Source organism: Dermatophagoides farinae, chromosome 3 (genome assembly GCF_024713945.1).
Source record: "Dermatophagoides farinae isolate YC_2012a chromosome 3, ASM2471394v1, whole genome shotgun sequence".
NCBI lineage: Eukaryota > Metazoa > Arthropoda > Arachnida > Sarcoptiformes > Pyroglyphidae > Dermatophagoides > Dermatophagoides farinae.
In genome coordinates, this window is record NC_134679.1 from 2,102,845 (window position 1) to 2,127,698 (window position 24,854).

At 30.7% G+C, this 24,854-nt stretch overlaps 10 protein-coding genes and 1 long non-coding RNA gene across 11 annotated transcripts; 4 read left to right on the forward strand and 7 right to left on the reverse strand.

Annotated features, from left to right (window-relative positions):
* Positions 1 to 32: 32 nt before the first annotated feature.
* Positions 33 to 596, forward strand: LOC142597430 (uncharacterized). Its single transcript, XR_012832158.1, has 3 exons — positions 33 to 103; positions 247 to 341; positions 456 to 596. It is a non-coding gene; the product is annotated as an uncharacterized LOC142597430 (long non-coding RNA).
* Positions 364 to 1,678, reverse strand: LOC124498298 (protein TEX261). The gene is made up of 6 exons (XM_047062034.2): positions 1,470 to 1,678; positions 1,325 to 1,404; positions 1,105 to 1,258; positions 931 to 1,040; positions 802 to 868; positions 364 to 738 (listed from the first exon to the last, which is right to left on the reverse strand). Exons 1-6 carry the CDS (start codon positions 1,537 to 1,539, stop codon positions 620 to 622), a joined length of 600 nt encoding a protein of 199 aa, XP_046917990.1. The 5' UTR covers positions 1,540 to 1,678; the 3' UTR covers positions 364 to 619.
* Nmnat (nicotinamide mononucleotide adenylyltransferase) lies at positions 1,539 to 2,664 on the reverse strand. The gene is made up of 3 exons (XM_047062033.2): positions 2,520 to 2,664; positions 1,933 to 2,449; positions 1,539 to 1,878 (listed from the first exon to the last, which is right to left on the reverse strand). Exons 1-3 carry the CDS (start codon positions 2,596 to 2,598, stop codon positions 1,791 to 1,793), a joined length of 684 nt encoding a protein of 227 aa, XP_046917989.2. The 5' UTR covers positions 2,599 to 2,664; the 3' UTR covers positions 1,539 to 1,790.
* A 328-nt stretch (positions 2,665 to 2,992) lies between these two features.
* On the forward strand, positions 2,993 to 4,250 carry LOC124498299 (ADP-ribosylation factor-like protein 3). Its single transcript, XM_047062036.2, has 5 exons — positions 2,993 to 3,192; positions 3,259 to 3,336; positions 3,415 to 3,597; positions 3,660 to 3,896; positions 3,993 to 4,250. The coding sequence occupies exons 1-5, from the start codon at positions 3,190 to 3,192 to the stop codon at positions 4,071 to 4,073; spliced, it is 582 nt and encodes a 193-aa protein (XP_046917992.1). The 5' UTR covers positions 2,993 to 3,189; the 3' UTR covers positions 4,074 to 4,250.
* On the reverse strand, positions 4,107 to 6,106 carry Idh3b (isocitrate dehydrogenase [NAD] subunit beta, mitochondrial). The gene is made up of 3 exons (XM_047062031.2): positions 5,773 to 6,106; positions 5,386 to 5,603; positions 4,107 to 5,330 (listed from the first exon to the last, which is right to left on the reverse strand). The coding sequence occupies exons 1-3, from the start codon at positions 5,845 to 5,847 to the stop codon at positions 4,436 to 4,438; spliced, it is 1,188 nt and encodes a 395-aa protein (XP_046917987.1). The 5' UTR covers positions 5,848 to 6,106; the 3' UTR covers positions 4,107 to 4,435.
* A 4,095-nt stretch (positions 6,107 to 10,201) lies between these two features.
* On the forward strand, positions 10,202 to 13,279 carry LOC124498594 (protein neuralized). Its single transcript, XM_047062378.2, has 3 exons — positions 10,202 to 10,515; positions 11,172 to 11,693; positions 11,837 to 13,279. The coding sequence occupies exons 1-3, from the start codon at positions 10,485 to 10,487 to the stop codon at positions 13,072 to 13,074; spliced, it is 1,791 nt and encodes a 596-aa protein (XP_046918334.1). The 5' UTR covers positions 10,202 to 10,484; the 3' UTR covers positions 13,075 to 13,279.
* Positions 13,280 to 13,439: 160 nt separating this feature from the next.
* BNIP3 (BCL2 interacting protein 3) lies at positions 13,440 to 14,604 on the reverse strand. The gene is made up of 4 exons (XM_047061892.2): positions 14,311 to 14,604; positions 13,998 to 14,230; positions 13,854 to 13,924; positions 13,440 to 13,780 (listed from the first exon to the last, which is right to left on the reverse strand). Exons 1-4 carry the CDS (start codon positions 14,351 to 14,353, stop codon positions 13,606 to 13,608), a joined length of 522 nt encoding a protein of 173 aa, XP_046917848.1. The 5' UTR covers positions 14,354 to 14,604; the 3' UTR covers positions 13,440 to 13,605.
* A 336-nt stretch (positions 14,605 to 14,940) lies between these two features.
* LOC124498444 (protein regulator of cytokinesis 1) lies at positions 14,941 to 17,379 on the reverse strand. The gene is made up of 3 exons (XM_047062194.2): positions 17,101 to 17,379; positions 15,469 to 17,032; positions 14,941 to 15,408 (listed from the first exon to the last, which is right to left on the reverse strand). Exons 1-3 carry the CDS (start codon positions 17,166 to 17,168, stop codon positions 15,157 to 15,159), a joined length of 1,884 nt encoding a protein of 627 aa, XP_046918150.1. The 5' UTR covers positions 17,169 to 17,379; the 3' UTR covers positions 14,941 to 15,156.
* A 3,984-nt stretch (positions 17,380 to 21,363) lies between these two features.
* On the reverse strand, positions 21,364 to 22,973 carry LOC124498446 (pre-mRNA-splicing factor SLU7). Its single transcript, XM_047062195.2, has 2 exons — positions 22,735 to 22,973; positions 21,364 to 22,669 (listed from the first exon to the last, which is right to left on the reverse strand). The coding sequence occupies exons 1-2, from the start codon at positions 22,887 to 22,889 to the stop codon at positions 21,475 to 21,477; spliced, it is 1,350 nt and encodes a 449-aa protein (XP_046918151.1). The 5' UTR covers positions 22,890 to 22,973; the 3' UTR covers positions 21,364 to 21,474.
* Positions 22,966 to 23,576, forward strand: MED11 (mediator complex subunit 11). The gene has a single exon (XM_047062201.2). It carries the CDS (start codon positions 23,054 to 23,056, stop codon positions 23,498 to 23,500), a length of 447 nt encoding a protein of 148 aa, XP_046918157.1. The 5' UTR covers positions 22,966 to 23,053; the 3' UTR covers positions 23,501 to 23,576.
* On the reverse strand, positions 23,571 to 24,844 carry LOC124498447 (pre-mRNA-splicing factor SLU7). Its single transcript, XM_047062196.2, has 2 exons — positions 24,632 to 24,844; positions 23,571 to 24,566 (listed from the first exon to the last, which is right to left on the reverse strand). The coding sequence occupies exons 1-2, from the start codon at positions 24,784 to 24,786 to the stop codon at positions 23,654 to 23,656; spliced, it is 1,068 nt and encodes a 355-aa protein (XP_046918152.2). The 5' UTR covers positions 24,787 to 24,844; the 3' UTR covers positions 23,571 to 23,653.
* Positions 24,845 to 24,854: the final 10 nt, after the last annotated feature.

A 24,854-nucleotide genomic window follows, 5' to 3' on the forward strand; every position in this document is an offset into this window, starting at 1 on the left:
CCCACTACAAATGTCCAGTTTATACGTTGTTGGTATTTTTATCATTTTCATCCATTTTTTTGGATATTTCCAATGTCGTTGCAACAGGTTAAATAATGTCAATGTATGTGTGTGTATGATACTTTTTGTTCGATTCATAGATTGAAAGTTTGTTTTTTTTTTGTATTTTTTTTTGCTTAAAATTGATTTTTTTTCACGTTGAAATTCCTATTCATCATTCGGATTTCGGAAATCAAATAATGGCAGATCCACAATCGAATAGACCGAATACTAACAATCGATTTCGACCCGATTCGACTGCTTTTTTTCGTGCCGCTAATTTTGAATTGTTTGTCAAACCGGTAAATTTTTACATTCTTGATGTTTTGGATTTTAATTTAAAAAATGTTTTTCTTTATTTTTTTTTACAATCAAACGAAAACAATAAAAACGAAACCATTCGAAACGAAACAAAGAATAAATATGTAATGAGCATTGGTGTAATATCATTCTCACTATGCATATTCTATTTTTATCAATGGAATCGTCAGGTACGACAACAATCAATAACAACATCGACATATGTAGCCATTAATGAGGATAATACCGAAACGATTCGTTCAAGAAAATCTCGATGGGATTAATATGATTTTTTAACCTGTTGTGGTAGAATGGATTCTTTGGCATAGTTAAAAATTGATAATAATCCTGGTCGTGTTCCTTTTCGTGAAAAATAATGTGATATTAAATCATGATCATCTGTATAAAGATTGAATGATTATTATAAAAAAAAATATTTAAAAAAAAATTTTAAAAAATTACCAGAATTTCGGTTTTCAATCGATGTAGGTAAAACATTATCATTGGCCGATAATGATACGAAAAAGGCCTGAAATTTTTTTTTCATTGAATAAAGGATAAATTACACTCATATAAATACAAAACACTTACAAATGGTATAATCCAAAGACAAACGGTAAAATAAGACAACACCTGAACAAAGTAAAGATTGACTTGAGCAAAATAGGTGAATGCAAGATAATGATTGATGACCAACATAACTGGATTGAATTTTATGGAAAAAAAAATTTAATTTCAATTTTTTTAAATTATGATAATATTTACCAATGAAAAATATGAATGAAGGTGATGATAACTGAAAAAATGGAAATGTTTTCAATATGACCATATTATTAAGATGACTTAGAAGACCACAAATGATCAAATAACTGGGAAGATTTTCAAAAAGAAATAGACCAACATAGATGGCAATTATAAACTGTGATTTTCATGGAAAAAAAATTAAAATTAAAATTAAATCGAATTTGTGTTTTCAAATGGTTACCAAATTCAATTGCCGTATAATTTTACATGAAACTGTCGTATATTCTTCAATCAATTCGGCTAGATAATATAGTCCAGTAGCTAGAGAGAAATTTAATTTTGAAAATTTTTCCACACAACAATATAGAATTCCGAAAAAAACGTACCCAAAGATAGAACAAAGAATAAGAGTAAAACAACGATGCCCAGCCAACTGAGCAATATAAAGAACCACATTTTGAAAGGTTATTTTATTAATTTTTTTCTAAATTGAAAATGATTAAAAAAGTTTGACAAAAATCATCTTTATTTTGACCAAAAAAAATTCAGTTGAATTTCAATTCAATATCACAATTTGATGATGATCAAAACAACAATAGGTCTGTTTCGACATCATGCAAGTGTGGAAATAGATGAATCATATATTCCAATCCAATTAAAATTAATTTGAGTGAATCTATTCGATTTTCGCGTCATAGAATCACCGATCACCGATAAAGTTTATGATCTTCAATGTATTCAATGATAGAATCATCGGTTAGATAACGAATACTTTCATTTTTGGCAATTGCATCACTGTCGAATGGAAAAGAATTGTTTAAAATTTATTCAAATTTGATCTTTTCTTACCGGATATAAGACGAACTAACAGCATTCGGTACTTTCTGCTCAATGATATGGATATTTGATTCATATTTGAGTAATAGATGTGATTTTGATGAATTACGTAATGTTTTCCATGGATCAGAACTATCGCGTACAATGACTAAAAGTCCATAATCTTGAATGATTGTTTCGATATCATTATCATGCCAAAGATTTGGTACATTAAACGAATCAAACATATCTGAACCACAAATTAACATTAATCGAATCGTTTCATTATTATCTTTATTCAACATTTGATGATGATGTCGGATAACATCTAATGTTCGACACCAATGATCCTGTCGACATTCCCATTCATCTAAACGTAACCAACTGGTTCGACCGAATAATGTTTTCATCAATGCTATTCGTATCATTTCGATACGATGTTTGGCTGGTGCCAGATATTTTTTCGTTTCATATCGATCATTAACCGGTGATATTATTCCGCCGACAATTTCATAGGTACCTTTTTTAATTAAAAAATCTCTAGCAAGTTCTACGTAAAAGAAAACAGCAATTATTGAATAAATGAATGTAATTGTGAACTTTATTAAAAAAAACCATACCAAACATTCTAAGATGCATAAATGTCAATGGATTATATGAACCACAGCCAAGAATCATAACCTTTTCAAGTTTAGACATTTTGTTGGGTCAAAAAATTTTCCAAAATTAAAAAAAAATCAAAACAATAAAAAAAACTATCATGTGTGTAATAATTGGGAATTTTTTTTTATTAAACAACAATGTCAAAAATCCATTAAAAGATGTCGCCATAGTTTTATTTGCAAAAAAAAAAAATTCAAAAAACAAAAATTCGAATCCATCAATTTTTCACCTTGGACTTCTAATGAATTAAAAAATGAAAAACAAATCGATTTTACTAAATGATTTTTATCAGTATGAAAAAAAAATTCCTTAACCTTTTTGTTTTGCTGAATTTACCAAATAAAAATCTACTGAAAATTTATCTTGTGCACACACACACACACACACGCACACAATATAAGTATTCACATATGGTTACCGTTGACAACCGAAGAATTTATTATTGATTTTCATCTTGAAACAAACAACAAGAACCATGACAATAACAATAACAACAACAACAACAACAACAACAACAATGAATTCACATATAGATATGATCTATCTATCTTTTGACAGTGAGTGTGGAACAAATAAAAAAAAATACTCATACATCATCACCGAATTCAGATCAAATAGGAAAAAATAATGGTAATTATCCATTTCAAATTATGTAATTATCATGTGATTAAAATTTTTATTCATTCGTTTAAAAAGGGTCTACTTTCATTGTTGAAAAAATTCAAATCAACATCGAATCCTGAATTAAGAATTTTATTACTTGGTTTAGATAATGTGAGTTTTGGTTTGTTTGTTTGTTTTACTTATATTGGTTGATGCATTTTCCATCATCGAAATTTTATTTAAATTAAGGCTGGAAAAACGACCATATTAAAAAAATTGGCGTCCGAAGATGTTACCCATATAACACCAACACAGGGTTTTAATATCAAAAGTGTACAATCACCAGGATTCAAATTGAATGTTTGGGATATTGGTGGCCAACGTAAGATACGACCATATTGGCGAAATTATTTTGAAAATACCGATGTTCTGGTGTGTTTATTTTATCATGATATAATGAAATCATTTTCATCCAATCTTTCATTTAAATACAGATATACGTTATTGATAGTGCAGATAAAAAAAGATTTGCCGAAACATCGGTCGAATTGAATGAATTATTGAATGAAGAAAAACTAATGGGTGTTCCATTATTGGTATATGCAAATAAACAAGATTTGATCAATGCTGTTAGTGCTAGTGAATTAGCCGAAGAATTACATTTGATTGCCATAAGAGATCGTCCATGGCAAATTCAGGCATGTTCCGGTACATCAGGTGAAGGTCTTAAAGTAAGTATATATAATATAAGAGGAAAAATATTTTTCACTAAATAATAATAATATATATAATAATAATAATAATTCTAAATAATCAAATCGATAAAGGATGGAATCGATTGGATCTGTAAGAATATAAATATGAAAACATCAAAATCATCTTCCGCATCATCATCAGTATCCAAATGAAATTTGAAAAATTATATATAGCAAACATCATCATCAACAATAACAACAATGTTATACAGCTCTTTAATGTGTTTTTTTAAATACTGTATGTAAAAACACTCAATGAATTTATATTCAACGATCGAAACATTATGTAATGAAATGATTTGAAACGAAATAAATTTGGAGAAAAAATGACGATTCTCTGATTGTTGAATTCCTGCTTTTTGTTTCATAAAAATAGTAAGAGGATTAAGTTTTTTTTCGTTAAAGCTACACAAACAAACAAACAAACAAATTTCTTAACTTTGCACAATTCATCATAATAGACAGTATCTTTTTTTATAGTTTTAGGAAAAACATAATTTTTAAATCATAATTAATTAATGTATGCCTAAATTAGCAATAACGGCCATTGTATAATCGGTTGTCGATGCATAACCACCTAGATCTCTGGTTTTTACTTTACCGGTTTCAATAACACGAGCAATAGCCCGTTGAATTAGATCAGCATAATCATGTAGATGAACATGTCTCAATAGTTTTACAGCACATAATAACATGGCTGTTGGATTGGCAATATTTTTACCGACAGCTTCACCAAATGTATGACGAGCACCAGGTTCATAAATGACACAATCCGTGCTATATGATGCACCAGGTACAATACCGGCACCACCAACCAAACCCGATGCAAGGTTATCGATGATATTACCATAAAGATTTGGCATAACCATAACATCAAATTTGTCCGGATGCGATACCAATTGCATACAGGTATTATCGATAATCATTGAATCAAATGAAATCTGTGGATAAAGTCTCGATGTTTCTTCACAGCATTTTAAAAATAAGCCATCACCAAGTTTCATAATGTTAGCCTTATGAACACAAGTAACTTTCTTTCGTCCATGTTTTGTTGCATAATCGAAAGCAAATTTCGCGATACGTAAAGATTTTTCTTCGGTTATAATTTTCATGCATTCAATTACTCCGGGTACGCTTTCATGTTCGAGTGCACTATATTCGCCTTCGGTTTGTTCACGAATAACATAGAAATCTAGACCTTGATGTTTTGTTTTGATACCAGGAAAACTTCGTATATGAACTACATTTGCATACAGATCCAGATCTTTACGTAATTTCATATTTAACGTTTGTAATTCACCGGCATAGCTACTAAAGGGTGTCGATAAAATTCCTTTCAAAGCGATTCCATTTCGTTGTATTGATTCGATAACAGTTTCAACTGAAACACTCATCGATGGATAAATCTCACTGTAATTATGTAAATGTATGATTAGAAATTGAGCACATTTAATAATATCGTTACCTGAGAAAAAGTTCTTCAAATTCAATGGGAACACCTAATGCAGAAAATACCTCTTTAACCGAGGCTACAAGTTCAGGACCGACACCATCACCGGGAATTAGTGTGCATTTAATTTTCTTTTCGTTGTCACTGGTTTCTGAAGCTGAGGGTGGTGGTGGTGGTGGCGGTGCACGAAATTGTTGACTAGTATGATAGATAGTGCGAATATTTTGTGAATGCTTCATGTTGATAATTTTTATTTAATCACAAAAAAACAAAGACAGAAATAGACGACACACAAAGATAAGAAAAATGGTGAAAAGAAAAAAAACGACAGATTAAATAATCAGATTTGGCATGAAAAAAACATACACAGAAAAAGACTTGGACAAAAAATAAAATACTAACTTTTTGCAATGATGTTTGTCGTGTAATGAAATAATTTCTTAACAAAACATTACCAATCGATCGTAATGATTTCATAATTATTATTATTATATACTTGAATTATTTTTGAATTCTAATAAATATTCAGAATTGAAAATGGCATAAAAAATGAACAGATTTTGATCTTTAAGAATTTTTTTTTTATAGTATTGAAGAATGTGTTGAAAATAACTACCAATGTTATGTGTTTGACCTGAATGCAATATAATCGAATGTGGATGGATGAGAGACGAAAACCATCGATATATCGCGATATGATTTTCGAGCACACGATGTGAATTCATATTCCGCATGTGTATCATGGTGTGATATATAGAATGTGCAAAGAAATTCAACCCCTTACCACTAGAGGGTAGTACAATTATATAAAGTTTATTCGAATTTCTTTTTTGTTTTAAATTAAATGATGATTGAATTTGTGAATCCTATATTTAAGACAATTATTTCGATTTTTTTTTTGAAAACCATTCAATTAAATTGAGATTTCAAGCTTTATAATTTCTTAGATGCTTGAATGGTTAGTCAATAGTGAAATCATCTTGAAATGGTTAACATTGAACAAAATGAACCTTGATAATAATTGATTTTTGCTCCCAACGTCCATACAACTTATGATAATCGAACTGAATTTGGTCTAACCTGATCTTTGCTATTACTGACTGTTAATGACTCAAGTCGATATAGAGAGAAAGGAAAAGATTCACACGCAGAGTCCTACAAAACAATTTCCGTTTCAACAACGACTAACAATGTTTTTTCGATCATTTCGATCTATCCATCCATATTATTGTGAATATACATCCTGGAAGTTGTTGACTTAATATATGACATATCGTATATCGATATTATCGACAGATTTGTATGTATGTAACCGTGACTAAGAGGAGGTGAAAAAAAAGTTAAAAATTCGAACATGTGTCCAATAATGCCTTGGGACAACAATACAACGATTCAATACAGATCATAGGTGCAGTTTCTCTTTGTCTCTCTATCTATTTTTTTCAAAAGTTTTTGTATTCGAGTTAAAAGGTCCCTGTGCATTTTTTTCCATCTCTTTATGTGTGTGTGTGTGTATATTTGTTTGCCTAATATACAGACCCTACGGTTTTTTTCCACAGAAAAAACGGATGTATGACACACTTAGTGATTTAGACGAGAAAAATAAAGGGCCCGGCCCTTATTATTGGAACGGAAATTGATAAATCAAATCTTCTCATCGGATGTAGCCCAATACAATAATAATAATAACAAGAACGAAAAAAATAAAATAAAAATAAAACCGGAAAACTTAAATACAATGGACTAAATTGTCACACGAATGGCACTTGTTGTTATTGTTGTTGTTATATTTTTTTTTACTGTTTGCTGTTAACATCCTCAATACATCAAAAATTGGGATGTGTCCATCATCATCATCATCATCAATTGAAGGTCATCCGGCGGCATATGGGTTGATCAACTTTCAATTTGAATTTTTCGTTTCTTAATAAAGATTCGCCCATCACCATCCGATTGTTGGTGGTTCCGTTCCGTTATAATTTGTATCTACTACTAATAATAATACAAATGAGGGAACATAAAAACAGAAAAAAATACAAGAGAAAAACTTTCATTTTGAATCATCATGATAACTAGATTTCTTTTGTTTGTCATCATTATCATTATTATTTGTTAGGCTGTTCTTTTCACTTAAGAAGAATATTCAAAAATAACCATTATAATGATTATCATCATTGCAACAACAACAACAACAACGAAAAAAACAATCAGACGATGACTCGCCCAAAAAAAACAAAAGTTGTCAGTGACAAATCTGGAAAAAAACCTTCCGACCACCATCTATATCGAGTTGGCCTGGTAACGATGATGATGATGTTACAAATATTCTTAGATATGAAGCAAGTATGTGTATATGTGTAAGATTCATTCCATGGGAAGGGATGTGTTCTTGTTTTTTTTCTTTTGTTATTACTGGTGTTATTATTATTATTGTCGTCTTTGCTTACGGGCTATTTCCGGACAATGACAATTTTCTTTTTCTTTTTTTGTTTCTTGTCCAATCATTTCTTGTCAGTGTGTGATGATCATCATCATCACCACCCTCCCCAAGTATAACAATGGTTATCATTGATGGTTTTTTTTGTTTGTTTATTGTTGATTATTTTTGTTTTATTTTCTGCTTAATCATTTTGAATAAATAAATAAATTGATTCTTATTATAGTCATCATCATTTTTCTAAGATAAAATTCGGAAGCACTGAAATTCGATGCGAATTTTTTTTTTTTTTTTTGAAACAGAATTTTTCTGTCTGTTGATTATATATATCAAAATGAGAAAATTCTCTTATTTGAAAAATTGCTAATGACAATTTGAAATAATCTATGGCTCATTTGACATACGATAATGTCTTTTCGATGGTGGAGATGTGTTTGTGTGTGTGTGGATGACAGATGTTCGTATCTATATAATCAACAGCAAATATATTATATTATTCATACAACCATGCAACAGATGATCAAATAATTTTTGACCAGTTGTTTTTGGCCAATGTTCAAGTTAGCATGGACCTGCTGTCTGACGCGTGGCTAACTTTGTTCCAGAAAAAAACCTTCTGTTTTTTTTTGTTTTTTTTTGTTTCATTATTATATTCCACACACATTTGAATCGAATATTCATATTATATGTGGACCATGTGCCACGCGTCTCCAGAGACAGATGTGTATATGTGTGTGTGTGTGTGTGTGTGTGTGTGTGTGTGTGTGTGATGATGATGTGGTTATAAGGTCTTTTTTTTGGAACTGGTAAACAGCTTGTGCCACGCGACTAAATCTTATTATTTTAAAATAATGGACAATCAATGTTTTTCTCTCTCTCTCTTCATATATCCAGATGACGATACCAACAAAATGCTAATGGCAGATGTGTGTGCCAATGCCAACAACACATGGCCTTTTTTTCATTCATTTATTTCTTTAGTTTTTGACCTTTTATAAAAGCAACAGATGCTAATATATAACATTCTCTAATCTATAAACATTTTGGTTTCACTATAAACCTTGTGTGTTTACATTCATATATAACATTGATTATCAGGATCGATCCAAAAAAAACGATCACCAAAAACTATGACCTTTTTGTGAAATCCAAATACAAGGCACGCGTCATCAATTTGAATCAATTCGTTTTTTTTTGTTCGCATTCTGCTAATTCATCCATATTGGTCTGATGAACTTTTCGTTCGTTCGTTCGTTCGTTCAATTCATTCATTCATTGAAGCTAAAATTAACATTGACACATCCATATGAGGGGTCATTATACTTGAAAAAAAAATTGTACATGTCTATATATGGATAATATTCGTGTGTGTGTGTGTGTGTATGGAAATTATTTTTTCATCATCACCAAAATATCAAGTTTTTATAAATGTTTACCATGTTGATTTTTTCAAAGATTTTTTTTTCTTGGATCAATTCGGCGGACAAACACACACACATACACACACGAATATGTCATTTGTCTCGGTGATTATGAATCACCATGGCGATAAAAGACACACAATAACAAAAATGATAAATGAGTCAACAACAACAATAATAATAATAATTTATCATTGATATTTTGATGATAATAATATTCTTTGTATGTATGATAAACAATAATAGAAAAAGAAAAATTCATATTTGATTTTCTCATGATCTCATGATCTTTATTGTTAACTACCTGGATATAGTTGAATTTGATTATCAAAATACAAAATACTCATAGGCATATTGATCACCAACACGAGCATCAACATCACACAAACACACACACAGAGGGTCCGTTCAATATTCAATTTCACCAAACAGGGCGTGTTACTTCCGTTCATCATCATCATCATGATGAGGATCGTTATTATCAAAAAAAGTCCTAGCGGTTTTTTTCGTTGTTGTTGTTGTTGTCGTCGGTGCTTACACTCCCTTTCAATCTCTATGTCCATAGTAATAATAATAATTGTACAAAAAACACAACCGTCGTCTATGATGTATGTTTTTCATTCGATGCTATATTTCCGAACCGTAGATTTTTAAAATCGAAACACACATAAGGTCTATATGTCATCAATGTCATATGTGCATATATGCATGTAAGTGTGTGACCACCGCCAGATTTCCTTCTTTTTTTTTCTTTGTCAATTTTATATTTCGCCAACAACAACAACAACAACTAACAGCTAACAATAAGGACAGACGATGATCGTTTTTGTTGATGAACGACATTTGTTCAGTAGACCGTAGTATTTTCTCTCTCTCTCTCTCACTCTGTGATACTATAGTAAAGTAAAACTTTTGAATTATTTTTTTTTTCAATGAATGAATCATGCTCTTTGGTGAGAGAAAGAAAGAGCGCAGAGAAAAGATGACGATTAACCAAAAAAGAAAAAAAAAACTGACTGGCCCTGTTTCTGGTCGATGATGAAAATGGAATAAGAAGGATCGTTGTCGTTTATTTAAACCATCAGTTGAATTTTGTTTGCCATTACGAACGGTCGGTCATTCATCGGGATCGTTGATTATATTTTGAATTTTAACTTTGAAAAAATTTTTATTTTCACCCACAACAAAGTTATTCTCATCACATTTCTTAAATTATTTTACAACAAAATTCGTTAATTCAACAACCAAAAAAAAAAATGAAACTTTTGAAAAAAATTCGTCGTATAGGTAAGTTATTGATTGATTATTGAAATGAAATTGACACATTTTCTACCTTAATCTCAATGATAATGATACACTTATTGTATTGGGAATATATTTCGAAAAAATGGGTTTTTTTTCGTGTGTCTTTCTTTTCTATTCTATTCTATTTTTTTGTCACTCGAATATAATTATGATGACGATGATAATGATGATGTCTATAATCTCATCATCATCATCTCTATAGAGCCGTATCTCCGTATTGTAGTAGCAACAGACATATTTTGTCAACTTCAAAACACAGTATTTTGCCATTGCATGTATGTCAATTAATTTGACATTTCCGTTTGAAACAAGAAGAAGAAAATCTTTGTTATTTGTTAGTTAGTTGGTCGTGATTGTCTTAGTCGAAATTTTTTTGCTCCTTATGTGAAGAAAAAGATGATGACCGACAAATCTTTAATCGTTTATGCGCTTGTATGAGAGAGAAAGAGATTGACACGAATGAACACACAAACACACATGACCGAGGGCATAGTCCAATTCTCATGGATGAGCTTCACTGATGATGATGATAGAAACACATACGGAATAATTACCCAAAATCATCTTTGAAAACTAATTATAATCAACAATTGTTTTTTTTTCTTTATTATTTTTTTTATGAATGAATGAAATTTTAGCTTCACAAAAAAATCTTTCATGTACAACACAACAACAAATTGCCACGAATAACCTGACACCGATTGGTTTCCATTCAGTACATGGTGAGAATATTCGTATTACAGGAAATGGAATGATTGCCGAACGTGTTGGTAGCTATTGTCGTGGTATCTGTTTCAGTAATCGTCCTGTACGTTATAATGAACATATCTCTATACGTATTGTGGAAATGTCTGATTTTTGGAGCGGTGTATTACGATTTGGTTTCACAACAAAAGATCCTTCTACATTAAGAAATTCATTGCCTAAATATGCTTGTCCAAATCTTACAAATTGTGGTCATACATTTGCAAAAGCATTACCAGAAAGATATTCACATAAAAATTGTATATTATCATTCTATCTATCAACAAACGGAAATGTTCATTATAGTATAAATAATGTTGACAAGGGTATTATACTTGAAAATGTTAAAATTAATAATGGACCATTCTGGGCCGTCATCGATCTTTATGGTAATACACAGAAAATTGAACTAATTGGTATGTATAATAAACTGTCATTCATTCAAAATCAAGGCAACAGGAAATATCAATTTTCTTCACATGCCATATTTTGTTTGTCCTATTTTTTTTTATCTCACTTGTTCATTAATTCTTGTCTTGTCCTGTCCTGTTATATTTAGATCCACGATATCAGCCAAATAATAGCTGTAATAAAAACATGTACATTGAACCTGAACGTTTGTACACATCCGTTTCAATGATGGATTTACCGAATGAAATGTCACATGAACCATCACCACAAATTTATTCAAATAAATTTCTTGAACAATCAATTCAATTCCATAGAACTCGTGGCTGTAATGTACGGCTTTCAAGTAATAAATGTGTTGCTGAACGCAATAGTAATCATTATTCACAAGGCTATGTATTCACACAACGACCATTAGCTATTGGTGAAAAGATTGTATTACAAATTTTGCGTACAGATGAAATGTTTACTGGAAGTTTAGCATTTGGTCTTACATCATGTAATCCGAATTTTTTGAATGTTGCTGATTTACCTGAAGATTCACATCATTTATTGGATCGTCCAGAATATTGGACTGTAATTAAAGATGTTGCCAATTCACCGATGGCTGGTGATGAAATTGCATTCACCATAACTGAATCTGGTGAAGTTATAATGACGAAAAATCGTCAACGTCCAATCACATTGATGCATGTTGACATAAGCCAGAATTTATGGGGTTTTTTCGATCTATACGGCAGTACGATCAAAGTTCGATTACTTGGTTCACAAACAATAAATCATCATAAATCACAAATGAATCTTGCCAACCATCATTCCATACAATCAAATCGACCATTAATGAATGCCATATCAATGTATAATGTTTATAAATCCTCACAAATGGAATATTCTATAGCATTAAATCATAATCATAATCATAATCATCATCATCATAACCAACATCAATCATATCATACAAAACAGAAACCAACCATAATGACAACACAACAACAACAACAACAAAACTGGCCATACGTTACATATCCGACAATACAACGAGAAAATAAAGCAAATGCAAACAAAAAAGCATATCATCAACATAATTATAATTATAAAAATAATGATTATCATCATGTTGATGGTAAATTGTATAATCAAATTTCAAAAAGTTTAACAAATTCAACATCATTATCATCATCATCATCATCATCAACAACATCATCGCCATCAACAACATTCGGTAATGAATGTGTTGTTTGTTATGAAGAACCAATCAACAGTGTATTCTATACATGTGGACATGTTTGTATGTGTTTTAAATGTTCGGTAAAACAATGGCAAACATCTGGCCATTGTCCTATTTGTCGTGCAAAGATTGTCGATGTTATACGAACATACTGGTCATAATTAATTATCATCATCATCATCATCATAATGAATAATGGGCAATTTTTTTTTATCATAAACTATTTATATATGAAATTTTTCTTTTTCAAATGTCATAATTATAATTTTTCTTTTTTTTTCCATATCGATGTGTAAAAAACTAGTCATTGTAAAAGTAAAAAAAAAAATAAAAAAAAAGTTATCACCATCATTTTTTTCAAATCATAATCGTAATAATAATAATATTATTTATTCATTCTAATATATGAATTGGTAAAAAGATTTTGATTTTTGGAACAAAAAAAAAATGAAATCCCAAAAAATAAAAAGATCAAAGTGTGAAAATATAAATAAACACTCACACAAACAAACAAACAAACAAAAAAACGGCCAAACCATTTGTTAATATATATAAATGTAAAGTAGAAAAAAAAACAGCAATCATAAGTGTATTATAAAGGTAAAATATTGATGAAATTTTTTGTTTTTGTTTTCCTGTGTTATCATCAATACCAAAAAAAAAATCATTGATTCATTCGGACCATATATATGTTAAAAAGCTCGACGTAGAATAATTGTATAACCAATTCCGGCACCCAAAATCAATGAAAGTATATTGGTCAAAAATAATAATGAAAGTACTTCTTTCGAAAGGATACCACGTCGTATTATCCATTGACGAAACGTTGGACGAGTTTTACGATTTGGTTGTATATTATTCCATTCTCTACAGAAAAAAAAACAGATATAGAATAGAAATGAATGAATTCAATGAGAAACATTAATAAATTAGCACATACTTGGACAATGGATCACGATTGCTCCAATCCCATATCCAATCCGTACTCAAATGACTTCGATCATTATGTTCCTAAATTCGTTATTTGGTTGGCATATAAAAAAAAATTTAGAAATTATCTCGTTTGGCTATTTGTTATTATTACATTATTATTAAAATAGATGCTATTCGGAGGTGTTTGCAAACCGTCAGGCGTAATCGGTAATGAACCCAAAAATGAACCTTTCAATGATGAATGTCCTGTTTGGCTTTCTTTTTGTGCATCCAACAATAATTTCTCCAAACTTTGTAGGGTTGGTCCATTGTTTTTGACGAGGATATGAAGTGGTGTATCACTGGGCGAATATGTGGAATTTTCATTTATATCGATCCAAGAATCTAAAATGAATGATCAAAAACAATTGTGAATTACATCATCGAAAGATCAACAAAAAAAAAAAAAAAAAGAATGACCATACCATTTAAAGAAACGACATCATCGCTTTTGGGCGTGGAAGCCATTTTATTGTCTATTGCCACTTGTTTTTAATACAAACTTAAAATTTTTCCAGAAAACATTGAAATTTTCAAACAAAAATTGAAAACGAAACAAAAAAAAAATTCAGAATCAAAATTTTCAAGATTATATCACTCAATTTGATACAAATGTTTCTTTTTGCGCGTTTTTCTTTCTCTCTCTCTCGCTCTATTGGCTTTGTCGTTAAAGCTGAAACCTTATATAATGAAGAGCTGCCAAAATAAAAACATTTCTCTCCAACGCGTATTAAAAAAAAACCAAACAGAAAAAAAAAATAACTGTCTATAGACAACGCATGCGTTCAAAAAATAAAAACAACAAAAAAAATTGACAACATTCGATTGTTAAATGCGTACTTTTATCGTCATCACTATTTTTTTATATAAGTGGAATTGATTCAATTTTTTTTTAAATTAAATTTCTCATGATGTGTTTTCATATATAGTGCACACATTATCACGCGACAATGATAATCATGATGATGATACGGATAATATACCTGATGGTAAAAAAAATTCGTTGGCCAAAATTATTTTTGTACAATAAAAGGTTTATAATGAAAACAGACAAATTAAGTGGAGAAAAAAAACCAGAAAATTTTATATTTGTGAATATCAAATGAAAATAATCATCATTGAATGAAATATAATGTTTGATAATGATACTAATAATACTATAATTCTATCGTGGATGGGTAAAATGTCGTGTACTACAATACAATGTTGAAAAAATAATGTTTAATAATCAAAATCAAATTTTTTTTATATTTTAATGGTTGAAAAAAAATTTATGGTAAAAAAGCTGGTCGTTTTTGCATTGTTCTAACATTGGATGATAATGATGAATAGTCATTACTATTATTACAATTCAATACGATACGATTCTTTGCTCGATTACGAACAAAATCCACAGATTTAGATCGTCGTCGATGTTCACGTGTACGTAAAGTAATTGCTGCTTTGGTCAATGGTGTATGCAGATTCATATGTGGAAGATTATTTTCTACATCGATCATCGTCGAATTGGAAGGGACTCTCAACTATGAGGAATGGATTAGTTAATTTTCAATATTTAGTTGATTGTTAATCAATATAATTACCTGAAAATTTATTTCCGCTTGATCGACATGTTTGAAAATATCATCATAAAGATTACGTTTGGCAATCTTTGCCGGTAGTGGCTGATCATTTGAATCATGTTTATTCAATTTTAACTGATTAATTGATCGTGGTGAAAATGGAATTCGTTTGTCTTTTTTGTTTGATAAAACATCTGCAGTAATTTTTTTAGCACTATTCGTAGTATTTGTGGTTTTCGAATTTTTCGCTACATTCGTAATCGTTTTACAATCTTTAAGCTGTTCCCAATTTGTTTCAAAATATCTATCAATATCAATACCATATGTATTGAATGGGATATTTTTTTCGGTTTCAATCAATGTGATCAAAGTTCGAATCTCTTTTTCTAATTTGGGTAATTTTTTCGAACACATTTTACGATCACGTTCCATCTGTAACAATGCACCACCACGATTGTTGAAACGATTAGGATCGGTGGATTTCTTTTCTAATTCTATCAAACGTTCCATAGATTCTTCAAATTCGATAAATTTTTCAAAAACTTCTCGATATTTATCATAAAAAATTTTCAAATCATTAAATTCGGTTTCCAATTCGTTAAGCAATTCTTCAGTATATTCTTGTGAATCCATTAGGTAACCATCGAATCGAGATACACGACATTTTTCGAAAAGTACTTTAATTTCCAGACGAACATTTTTGATTATTTTTTCGATACTATTCTTTTTTAGAATCTCATATTTGGTAATTTCTGCATCCAATATCTGTTGCTTTCGTGGTAAAGTACCGGCCAATTTCATTAGGAAAATATCTCGTTCTTGATGATCAATATCTAATCGATTGTAAAGTTGTTGCAATATTTCAAGTTGTTTTTCAATATGTGTTTTAGAAGCTTCAATTGAACTGGATAATTTGTTTAAAAATGTCATCAATTTGTTAACATATGATTGTGAGAAAATAATCTCCTCTTTTTTCAATATGATCAACATTTTTTCATCATCATTTTCAGGTTCATATTCAAGTTCGTTGATAAATTTTATTAATGAAGGTCTTAATGATTCATATTTCATTTTTCGATCAGATAAAATTTTTTCCCGATCACGTAATATTAATTCCAAACTTTTTAGTTCCATTTCACTTGGAATGTCAGTAGCAAATTTGGTTGGTTGATAAATCTCGCCAAGTAGATGGATTATTTTCTTTAATTTATTCTCCAAACTTTCCAATTTAAACATTCGTTCATTTTTTACGACCAATAATTCATTATATTTTTTCTGCAATATCTTATTTTGCATAATCAATGTTTGTACATCATCAGATAGCTGAAATGATGGTAATGATAGATCAGTGAGAATTTTATTTACTTCTTTTAATTTATATTCTCGATATTTAAGGCCTTCATCACGAAAATCACGATTTCTGGCAACTAAATTATCAGCTAAATCGATGAATTGTTGACTAATTTCTAATGTTCGTTGTTCACGATAAGAATCAGGAAAGCCAACAAATCGCCATATTTCACCAATTTCATTGAATTTACTTTTCAAATTTTCCGATAATTCTTCGGAAAGATAATCAGCAAAACTATAGTGAAAAAAAAATGAATCTTTTGTTAAAAAACAAATTCAAACAAAAAAAAAATATTCACTTACACTGATGGAAACGAAAGATTCATGGACGTATCGTCCTGTTCGAAATCAATCCAATCAACATTGGTCATTTTGTGATTCAAATGTGATGTGATGATGATGATGATGATTAATTTAATTTGATAAATTCAAAACAAGAATTTTTTCTTTATTCACTTAGGTGGATTTCAAAAAAAAAATTAAATATCAGACCACGAAAACTAAAGAAATTATGAAATCTTTCCACTGCAAAAATAATTTTTTGTGCTATATGTACAAAGACAAGAGTGACGGTTGTGAAAACAACTCAATGTATGAGCACATAACAAATTTTAAACGGTCGCCATAATCAAACCTGATTGGCTGATTGTAAGTACGAATACACTGCACACGCGCATTTTGCATCTTTTTTCAACCATATCAATCAGCTTCGCCGCATTAAATGCCAAGTTAATACACAGTGCAAGCACTTGGCGAGTGTAAAAATTGCAGTTACACACATCCTAAGCGACATATTTAATGAATGAAATGATATGATATTATATCAAATACCGAAATGTAACTATCAAAATTTTAAAAAGGTCATCATAAATCATTTTGGAGTGCTAAACAACAATGATGATATCGATAATGATCAAGATGGTCATCCAATTCAACAACAATCAATGGTCACAAAAATGGCCATCATGAATCGTCATCATCCTGCTACACTGATTGATTCACCAAATATGATAATAATGTCACCACAATTACAGCATCATAATTTTCAACACCATCAACAACAACAACGGAATATTGTACATGTGCCACCAAGTTTTTTAATCTGTAATCAAACATCCATGAATGCAAATATTCCACCATCATCATATCATCAAGTAGCAGCAACAGCTGCATCGCCACAACAAATACCAATTTCAATACCAAATTCACGATCATTTGATGCTGCTACTAATGAAATTTGTGATGATTCGCATACATTTAATTTATACATTTGTACATGTAATAAATTACGATGTTCCACATAACATCGTTATAATCGTATCGAATAATATGTTCGCAGCTATGATTGAGGAATGGACACTATTGAAATATTATAAAGCTTTATTGATCAAGTATACGCAGATCATAGATCCCAGATACTCGATGGATAATGATAATTTAGGATGGGTTTAAATACTAGATAACAATCAATTAGAAACATTGATTAGGTTATAACATTCATTAAATCAAAGTTGAACATTCTATTTAAAATATACAAACATCACAACTTTGATAATTAACATTCCAAAACAATCATGTTTTGGATTTTAAATGTTACATACATTTATATATTTCATTTTTCATTGTTTCTTCTTTTGAAATAAAATGGTTATTGAATTTGTTTCAAATAGTTTGATTTTTATAATCTTTTTTTTATCATCTGAATATATGTTTTTCAATAAAAATAAAAAATTGATAACAACAAAAATTTTGAAACAGTATTGAAATATAATACAAACATAGGATGTCAAAGAAAACGTTGATCGTGCGATTTTGAAAATGATTTTTGTAAGGGGTAAACTGGACATAAACATCTTCATTAAATAGAAAATAATTCCAATATATAAACCGAATTCGGAAAGTTGATTTCAGGTTAAACTCAAATGAAATTCTTAACGATAATTTAATAATCTAATTTACCAATTTTACCATTTAATATACACTCATACCCCGCTTAACGCTGCCCCGTTTAGCGCTGATTCGATATAACGCTGTATAATTACCCTACATTGCATTACATTGTTACATTGTATATGAAGGGTAAAAATGCATTATGTAAAGATAGCCCCGCTTAGCGCTGTTTCGCTTAACGCTCAGAATTTTTGGAACGTAACCCCCGCGTTAAGCGGGGTATTACTGTAGTTAGATTTGTTGAACCCGATATCGATTCTATTCAAAATTTTCAAAATAATGTCATTGACATTATAAAATTAATTAAAAGTGATTTACTTAGTGAAAATAACTTATTTCGATATTTTATACCAGAGAATATTTGGAGAAGAATTTTACAAAAATTGATCCGATCCTCCAATATTCGTAGACGGTTCAATAATCTATTCCCGAATGGTATTCAAGGCATAGGCAAAATCGGTGAATCGGACCATTTAATAGTAAGTTTTTTAATAGAAAGATTCTAAATCAATTCCTTGATATATTTCAATTTCTTATCACCAGGAATATCTTATTAAAAAAGTTAGGAACCAGAATTCAATCAAAAATCGTGAAACGAGAAAAATAAATTTAAGGAGAGAAACAACATCTGATGATGATATCGATGAATTGGAAACTATCATGACAACCCAACCATTGAACAAATCGACGAATAATGTAGTAATCAGAAAGATCAAAGCTTATTATTCAGTGATAAGTTTTTTTTTTTGAAATAATTGGAAATTGATTCTTTAATATATTTGAATTTATCATGAACAGGTGATTAGTCCAATCGGTAGTGATGATTAATGTTTGGGTGATCAATTAATGGGAAAAAGATGCCTCAATTATCATTTGTAATCATCTATGTTTTTATATTTGTAAAACTAAATAATTGTAATCTCATATTTATATCGTATACATTTCATTTATACATTGTAAAATCTTCATAATCCAATTAAAAATCATTTTAATTGATTTTTTGTCGGTACAAAAAAAAGTACATTGAAAAAAATCCTAGCGGGAAAAAATGGCAAATTTTGTACAGCAACAGTAAGGCAGGGGATGGAAAAGTGTCCGTAAAATGCGTGGCTTACATAGACTTTTTTCCCCATTTTTTTCAATGTAGATATAAATTGCCTAATAACAAGAAAAGGGAGAAAAAACGAAGAATCAAGTGTGTATTTGTTTGAGTGTATTGTATATGTGAAAACATAATTTTGTGAAGTTAAAATATGTTTCTTTGTTTTGGGTGAAGTCTTGTAATGTGTGAATATTTTGTAATTTTAATTCTATTTTATTATTATATTAATTAATTTAATATTAGTGTAGTGTAAACATTCGAGGAGTAAGTGATTTGTGTCCTGTGTTGTGTTTGAACATGTACATGTGGAACGTTTTATTCTGTATAGATATTGTTGAAAGTGTCCGTTGCCTGTGAAAAATTGTGTAGTGTAAAAGTTGGGTTTTATAAATTTTGGAATTTTTGTGTTTGAAAATTTTTTTTGAAAAGTCTCGTTGGTTTTTGTGTGTGTATGTGTGAATGCGTCTTTTATTAAAAACGTAGATGATGTATACTATACATTGTATACATTCTGCCTAACAAGCTAACAAGCTTATAGGCTTCTATCTCTTTTCAACGGATAATGGAGCATTTACGATCATCTATATTCAATAATTTTCCGGTTATCTTTTTAGCTTCCTCTTCTTTAGTCAAAGCTTTTCAATTTTTCTTGATCAATCCTATCATCATTATTATCGTCAATTTCATTTTTCTTTGACTTAACTTTTTCTGCTTCTCTATATGTTGTTCGAATAATGATTTTTCTTGATCCTTTTTCTTCTTGTCGTTTATCCGTGTTAATCATTGATGATAAAATTTCAGTATTATTAGCTCGTGCTATGATTATTGCAATTCATTCTGGAAATTGTACGCCTTCCTCTGTTCATTGTTCATTAATTATCGAAGTTGACGGTGTCGCAAATAAAAGTGAATCTTTATTAATAAAATATTGGAAAAAAATAGTTGAAGCAATTGATAATTGATAACTTTAGAAAATACAATAAATTAGTGATGATTAGTCAGTCGTAGCACATTCGTCACTTTTCATCGTCCAAAAACCCAGTGACTGCTGACAAAACGCCGAGCTAATCTTTTTCCATCGTCATCGCATCTTTTACTGCACGTGCACTTCCTATGCTTCGTTAATATCACGTTATTTGTTTTGGGGTTGTTCATAAGATACATCTCCTAGACCAGGGGTCGGCAACTGCGCCCCCTGTTCAATAGAGCTCTATGGGAAATGCGGCTCGCGAGCCGCAGGTTGCCGACGCCTGTCCTAGATATTTGCACCAATGGTAATGAAACTTTTTTTTGTAAAACTTATTGTATACTATAGAATCTATTAGTATATAAAGTATTTTGTAACTTGGGGGAAAGATAGGTAAGGGTCTCCCCATTTTATAATGTGTGTAACGTGGGTTGTGAACGTGTAATGGTAATAAGCCAGTTGCGACACTACAGGCGCATAAAGGAGTTAATTATTAACTGTTAACATGCAATGTCCCCTCTACGGGGACATCCGAGTGCAAAGGGTTAATTGCTCTTTGTTCTTTATTGAATAAAAAACAGTTTTTTGTTAATTTGAAAATAAATCATGGTATTTTATTTGAGTGGTTTTGACAAGGAGAAACATTACAAATAAAGTTTCAATTTATGATTTGCTCTTCAATTGCTATATTCGCACTAGCAGGGGATCTTTTACCCAATGTGCCGGTGCAATAGGAATTTTTAATAAATGAATGGCAACATTTATAACCCCATTTTCCATTTTCCCAATATGACCCAAATACGGTTGTATGGCTGTTGATAAATTCATCTTCTTTATAAATAGATCGTATTGATGCTCGATTTTCGCCCTTAATTACTTGGCCACTACGAGAATATTCAACATAATCCTCGGTTTGAGCGAAAATCAATTCTTTTGGTGGCGCTTCTAAATATTCTTTACCACCATATTTATTTAGGATAGATTCTTTGATCGTTTCTTTCAAATCATTCATTTTTAAATCCAATTCTCGATGAATTATCTCAGCTTTTGTAGGTTCAGCCTGTAGATGAATATCCACACCTTTTTCGGACATTTCCCAAGCGAACAATTGAGCTTGGGACACTTTTTGTGTTTCACCAATATATCGAATAAAATTATCACCAGCATAATGCAATTCTTCGGGTGTTTTTCCAGTATGTTTGTATGGATTATCACGCATAGATCGAGTTTTAGGATCATAATAAGCAGAATCAATGTCCAAATTTCGAAGATATTTGGCCGTATCTTCCCGAATTCGAAGATTACGAACAGTGATACGCTGTTTACTATCGACTTTAGTTCCAGGCATGTCAATATGATCGGCATATTTTTCGTCTTCATCAGAATCGGAAGCATCAGAATTTCCTTCAGTATTTATCAAATCTTGTTTAAGTTTTTCTTCTTTTAAAATCTGTTTGGCCTCTTCTACTTTACGATGTTCTTCAATTACCGAACGATACATGACTGGATCATAACCATTCCAACGATCACGTTTACCATCATAATCATATTTAAGTTTGGGCAATAGTACATCATCTGGAACTATATCTTCACCGGTGTATTTGGCCAATTTTGATCTTGGTCGTTCAAAACATTCTTTTTTCTTGTGTCCTATAGCTCCACAATTTTCGCATGCTCCTTTACGGAATTTCGTGGCCGTACGACCTTTTAGACCACGTGCAAAATTATCATGCAATGTTGCGTTATTTTTGTTTTTATCATCAAAAACTTTTTGATGTTTAAGAGTTGGGCCGGCTGCACCATAATACCAAGGTGTTGTACTTATATACTGTGGTATATGAGGATTGATATCCCTGAAAATACAAGTTTATTATAAGTGAAATTGTTATCATGAAACAAAAATGATTTATTTACTTACTTTCCCTCTTCATCAACTTCGGCAGGAGCTTGGCCAAGTTTACGAGCTTCTTCAAGCTCTTTAGCCTTTTTCCAATCTTCACGTGAACGCTTTATCGGCTCATCATTGTCCGAACTTTTAATGATCTCGGACACAGGTCTCGATGGTACATTCATTGTTTTGACGATGTATTTTGTTACGAAAATATATTTAAATCAATTATATTCGACTCAAAATTCTATTATGCAGCCATGAATACACTCAAGGTGGAAATAGTCGTAATTATAAACTGTCGATATCTTTTTTACCTCTTTTGAAATTTTAAATTTTACAACGAAAAATGGATCATAATTCATCGGAAAAGCTTCATGTTTTAGATCAGATTGAGAATCAAATCTATCAGATGATGCAATTTGGAACGGCTGCATTAAATGAATTCAGTAAGGATAAGCCTAGCATCAAGAATGTAGAAAGTCAAGTGAGCCAATTTGTCAAGTTTCTCGAAATGGTTGATAATAATGTGAGCAAACAGCTACAATATTTATCGCAAGTAAGTACTTTACAACCACATGAAGGTTCAACTTATTCGACAATGAAAATAAATCAATTGGCCATGCTACGTTTGGAACATGTTCGATCTTGTTTAACCGAATTGGAACATCTGAAAAAACAGCATCAAATACAGCTGCAAAAATATCAAAGTTCTAAAACAGCCAAAATAGAGCCAAATCAAGATGATCCAATGGACAATAAAGTATCATCACATCACCAACAACAACATTCCTAAATGAATGAAATTTGTAAATAATGATTTCGTTATTTAAATGAAAAAATAAAATAATGATGATGAATAAAGATAAAAATTAATTTCGTTTTTATTGTCAATTAACAAAAATAATAAGGACCAGTAGAAATAAAAATCATCAAGTACTAGTCAATGTCAAGAGTTCGGTGGCACTTCCAAATAATCTTTACCACCATATTTATTTAGGATAGATTCTTTGGTTGTTTCTTTTAAATCATTCATTTTTAAATCCAATTCTCGATGAATCATCTCAGCTTTTGTGGGTTCAGCCTGTAGATGAATATCCACACCTTTTTCGGACATTTCCCAAGCGAACAATTGAGCTTGAGACACTTTTTGTGTTTCACCCATATATCGAATAAAATTATCACCAGCATAATGCAATTCTTCGGGTGTTTTTCCAGTATGTTTGTATGGATTATCACGCATTGATCGAGTTTTAGGATCATAATAAGCAGAATCAATGTCCAAATTTCGAAGATATTTGGCCGTATCTTCCCGAATTCGAAGATTACGAACAGTGATACGCTGTTTACTATCGACTTTAGTTCCAGACATGTAAATATGATCGGCATATTTTTCTTCTTCATCAGAATTTCCTTCGGTATTTATCGAATCTTGTTCAAGTTTTTCTTCTTTTAAAATCTGTTTGGCCTCTTCTACTTTACGATGTTCTTCAATTACCGAACGATACATGACTGGATCATAACCATTACAACGATCACGTTTACCATCATAATCATATTTAAGTTTGGGCAATAGTACATCATCTGGAACTATATCTTCACCAGTGTATTTGGCCAATTTTGATCTTAGTCGTTCAAAACATTCTTTTTTCTTGTGTCCCATAGCTCCACAATTTTCGCATGCTCCTTTACGGAATTTCGTGGCCGTACGACCTTTTAGACCACGAACAAATTTATCATGTAATGTTGCATTATTTTTGTTTTTATCATCAAAAACTTTTTGATGTTTTAGCGTTGGGCCGGCTGCACCATAATACCAAGGTGTTGTACTTATATACTGTGGTATATGAGGATTGATTTCCCTGAAAATACAAGTTTATTATAAGTCAAATTGTTATCATAAAACAAAAATGATTTATTTACTTACTTTCCCTCTTCATCAACTTCGGCAGGAGCTTGGCCAAGTTTACGAGCCTCTTCAAGCTCTTTAGCTTTTTTCCAATCTGCACGTGAACGCTTTATCGGCTCATCATTGTCCGAACTTTTAATTATCTCGGACACAGGTCTCGATGGTACATTCATTGTTTTGACGATGTATTTTGTTACGAAAATATCATGCAACCATAAATACACGCAAAGTGTAAATAGTC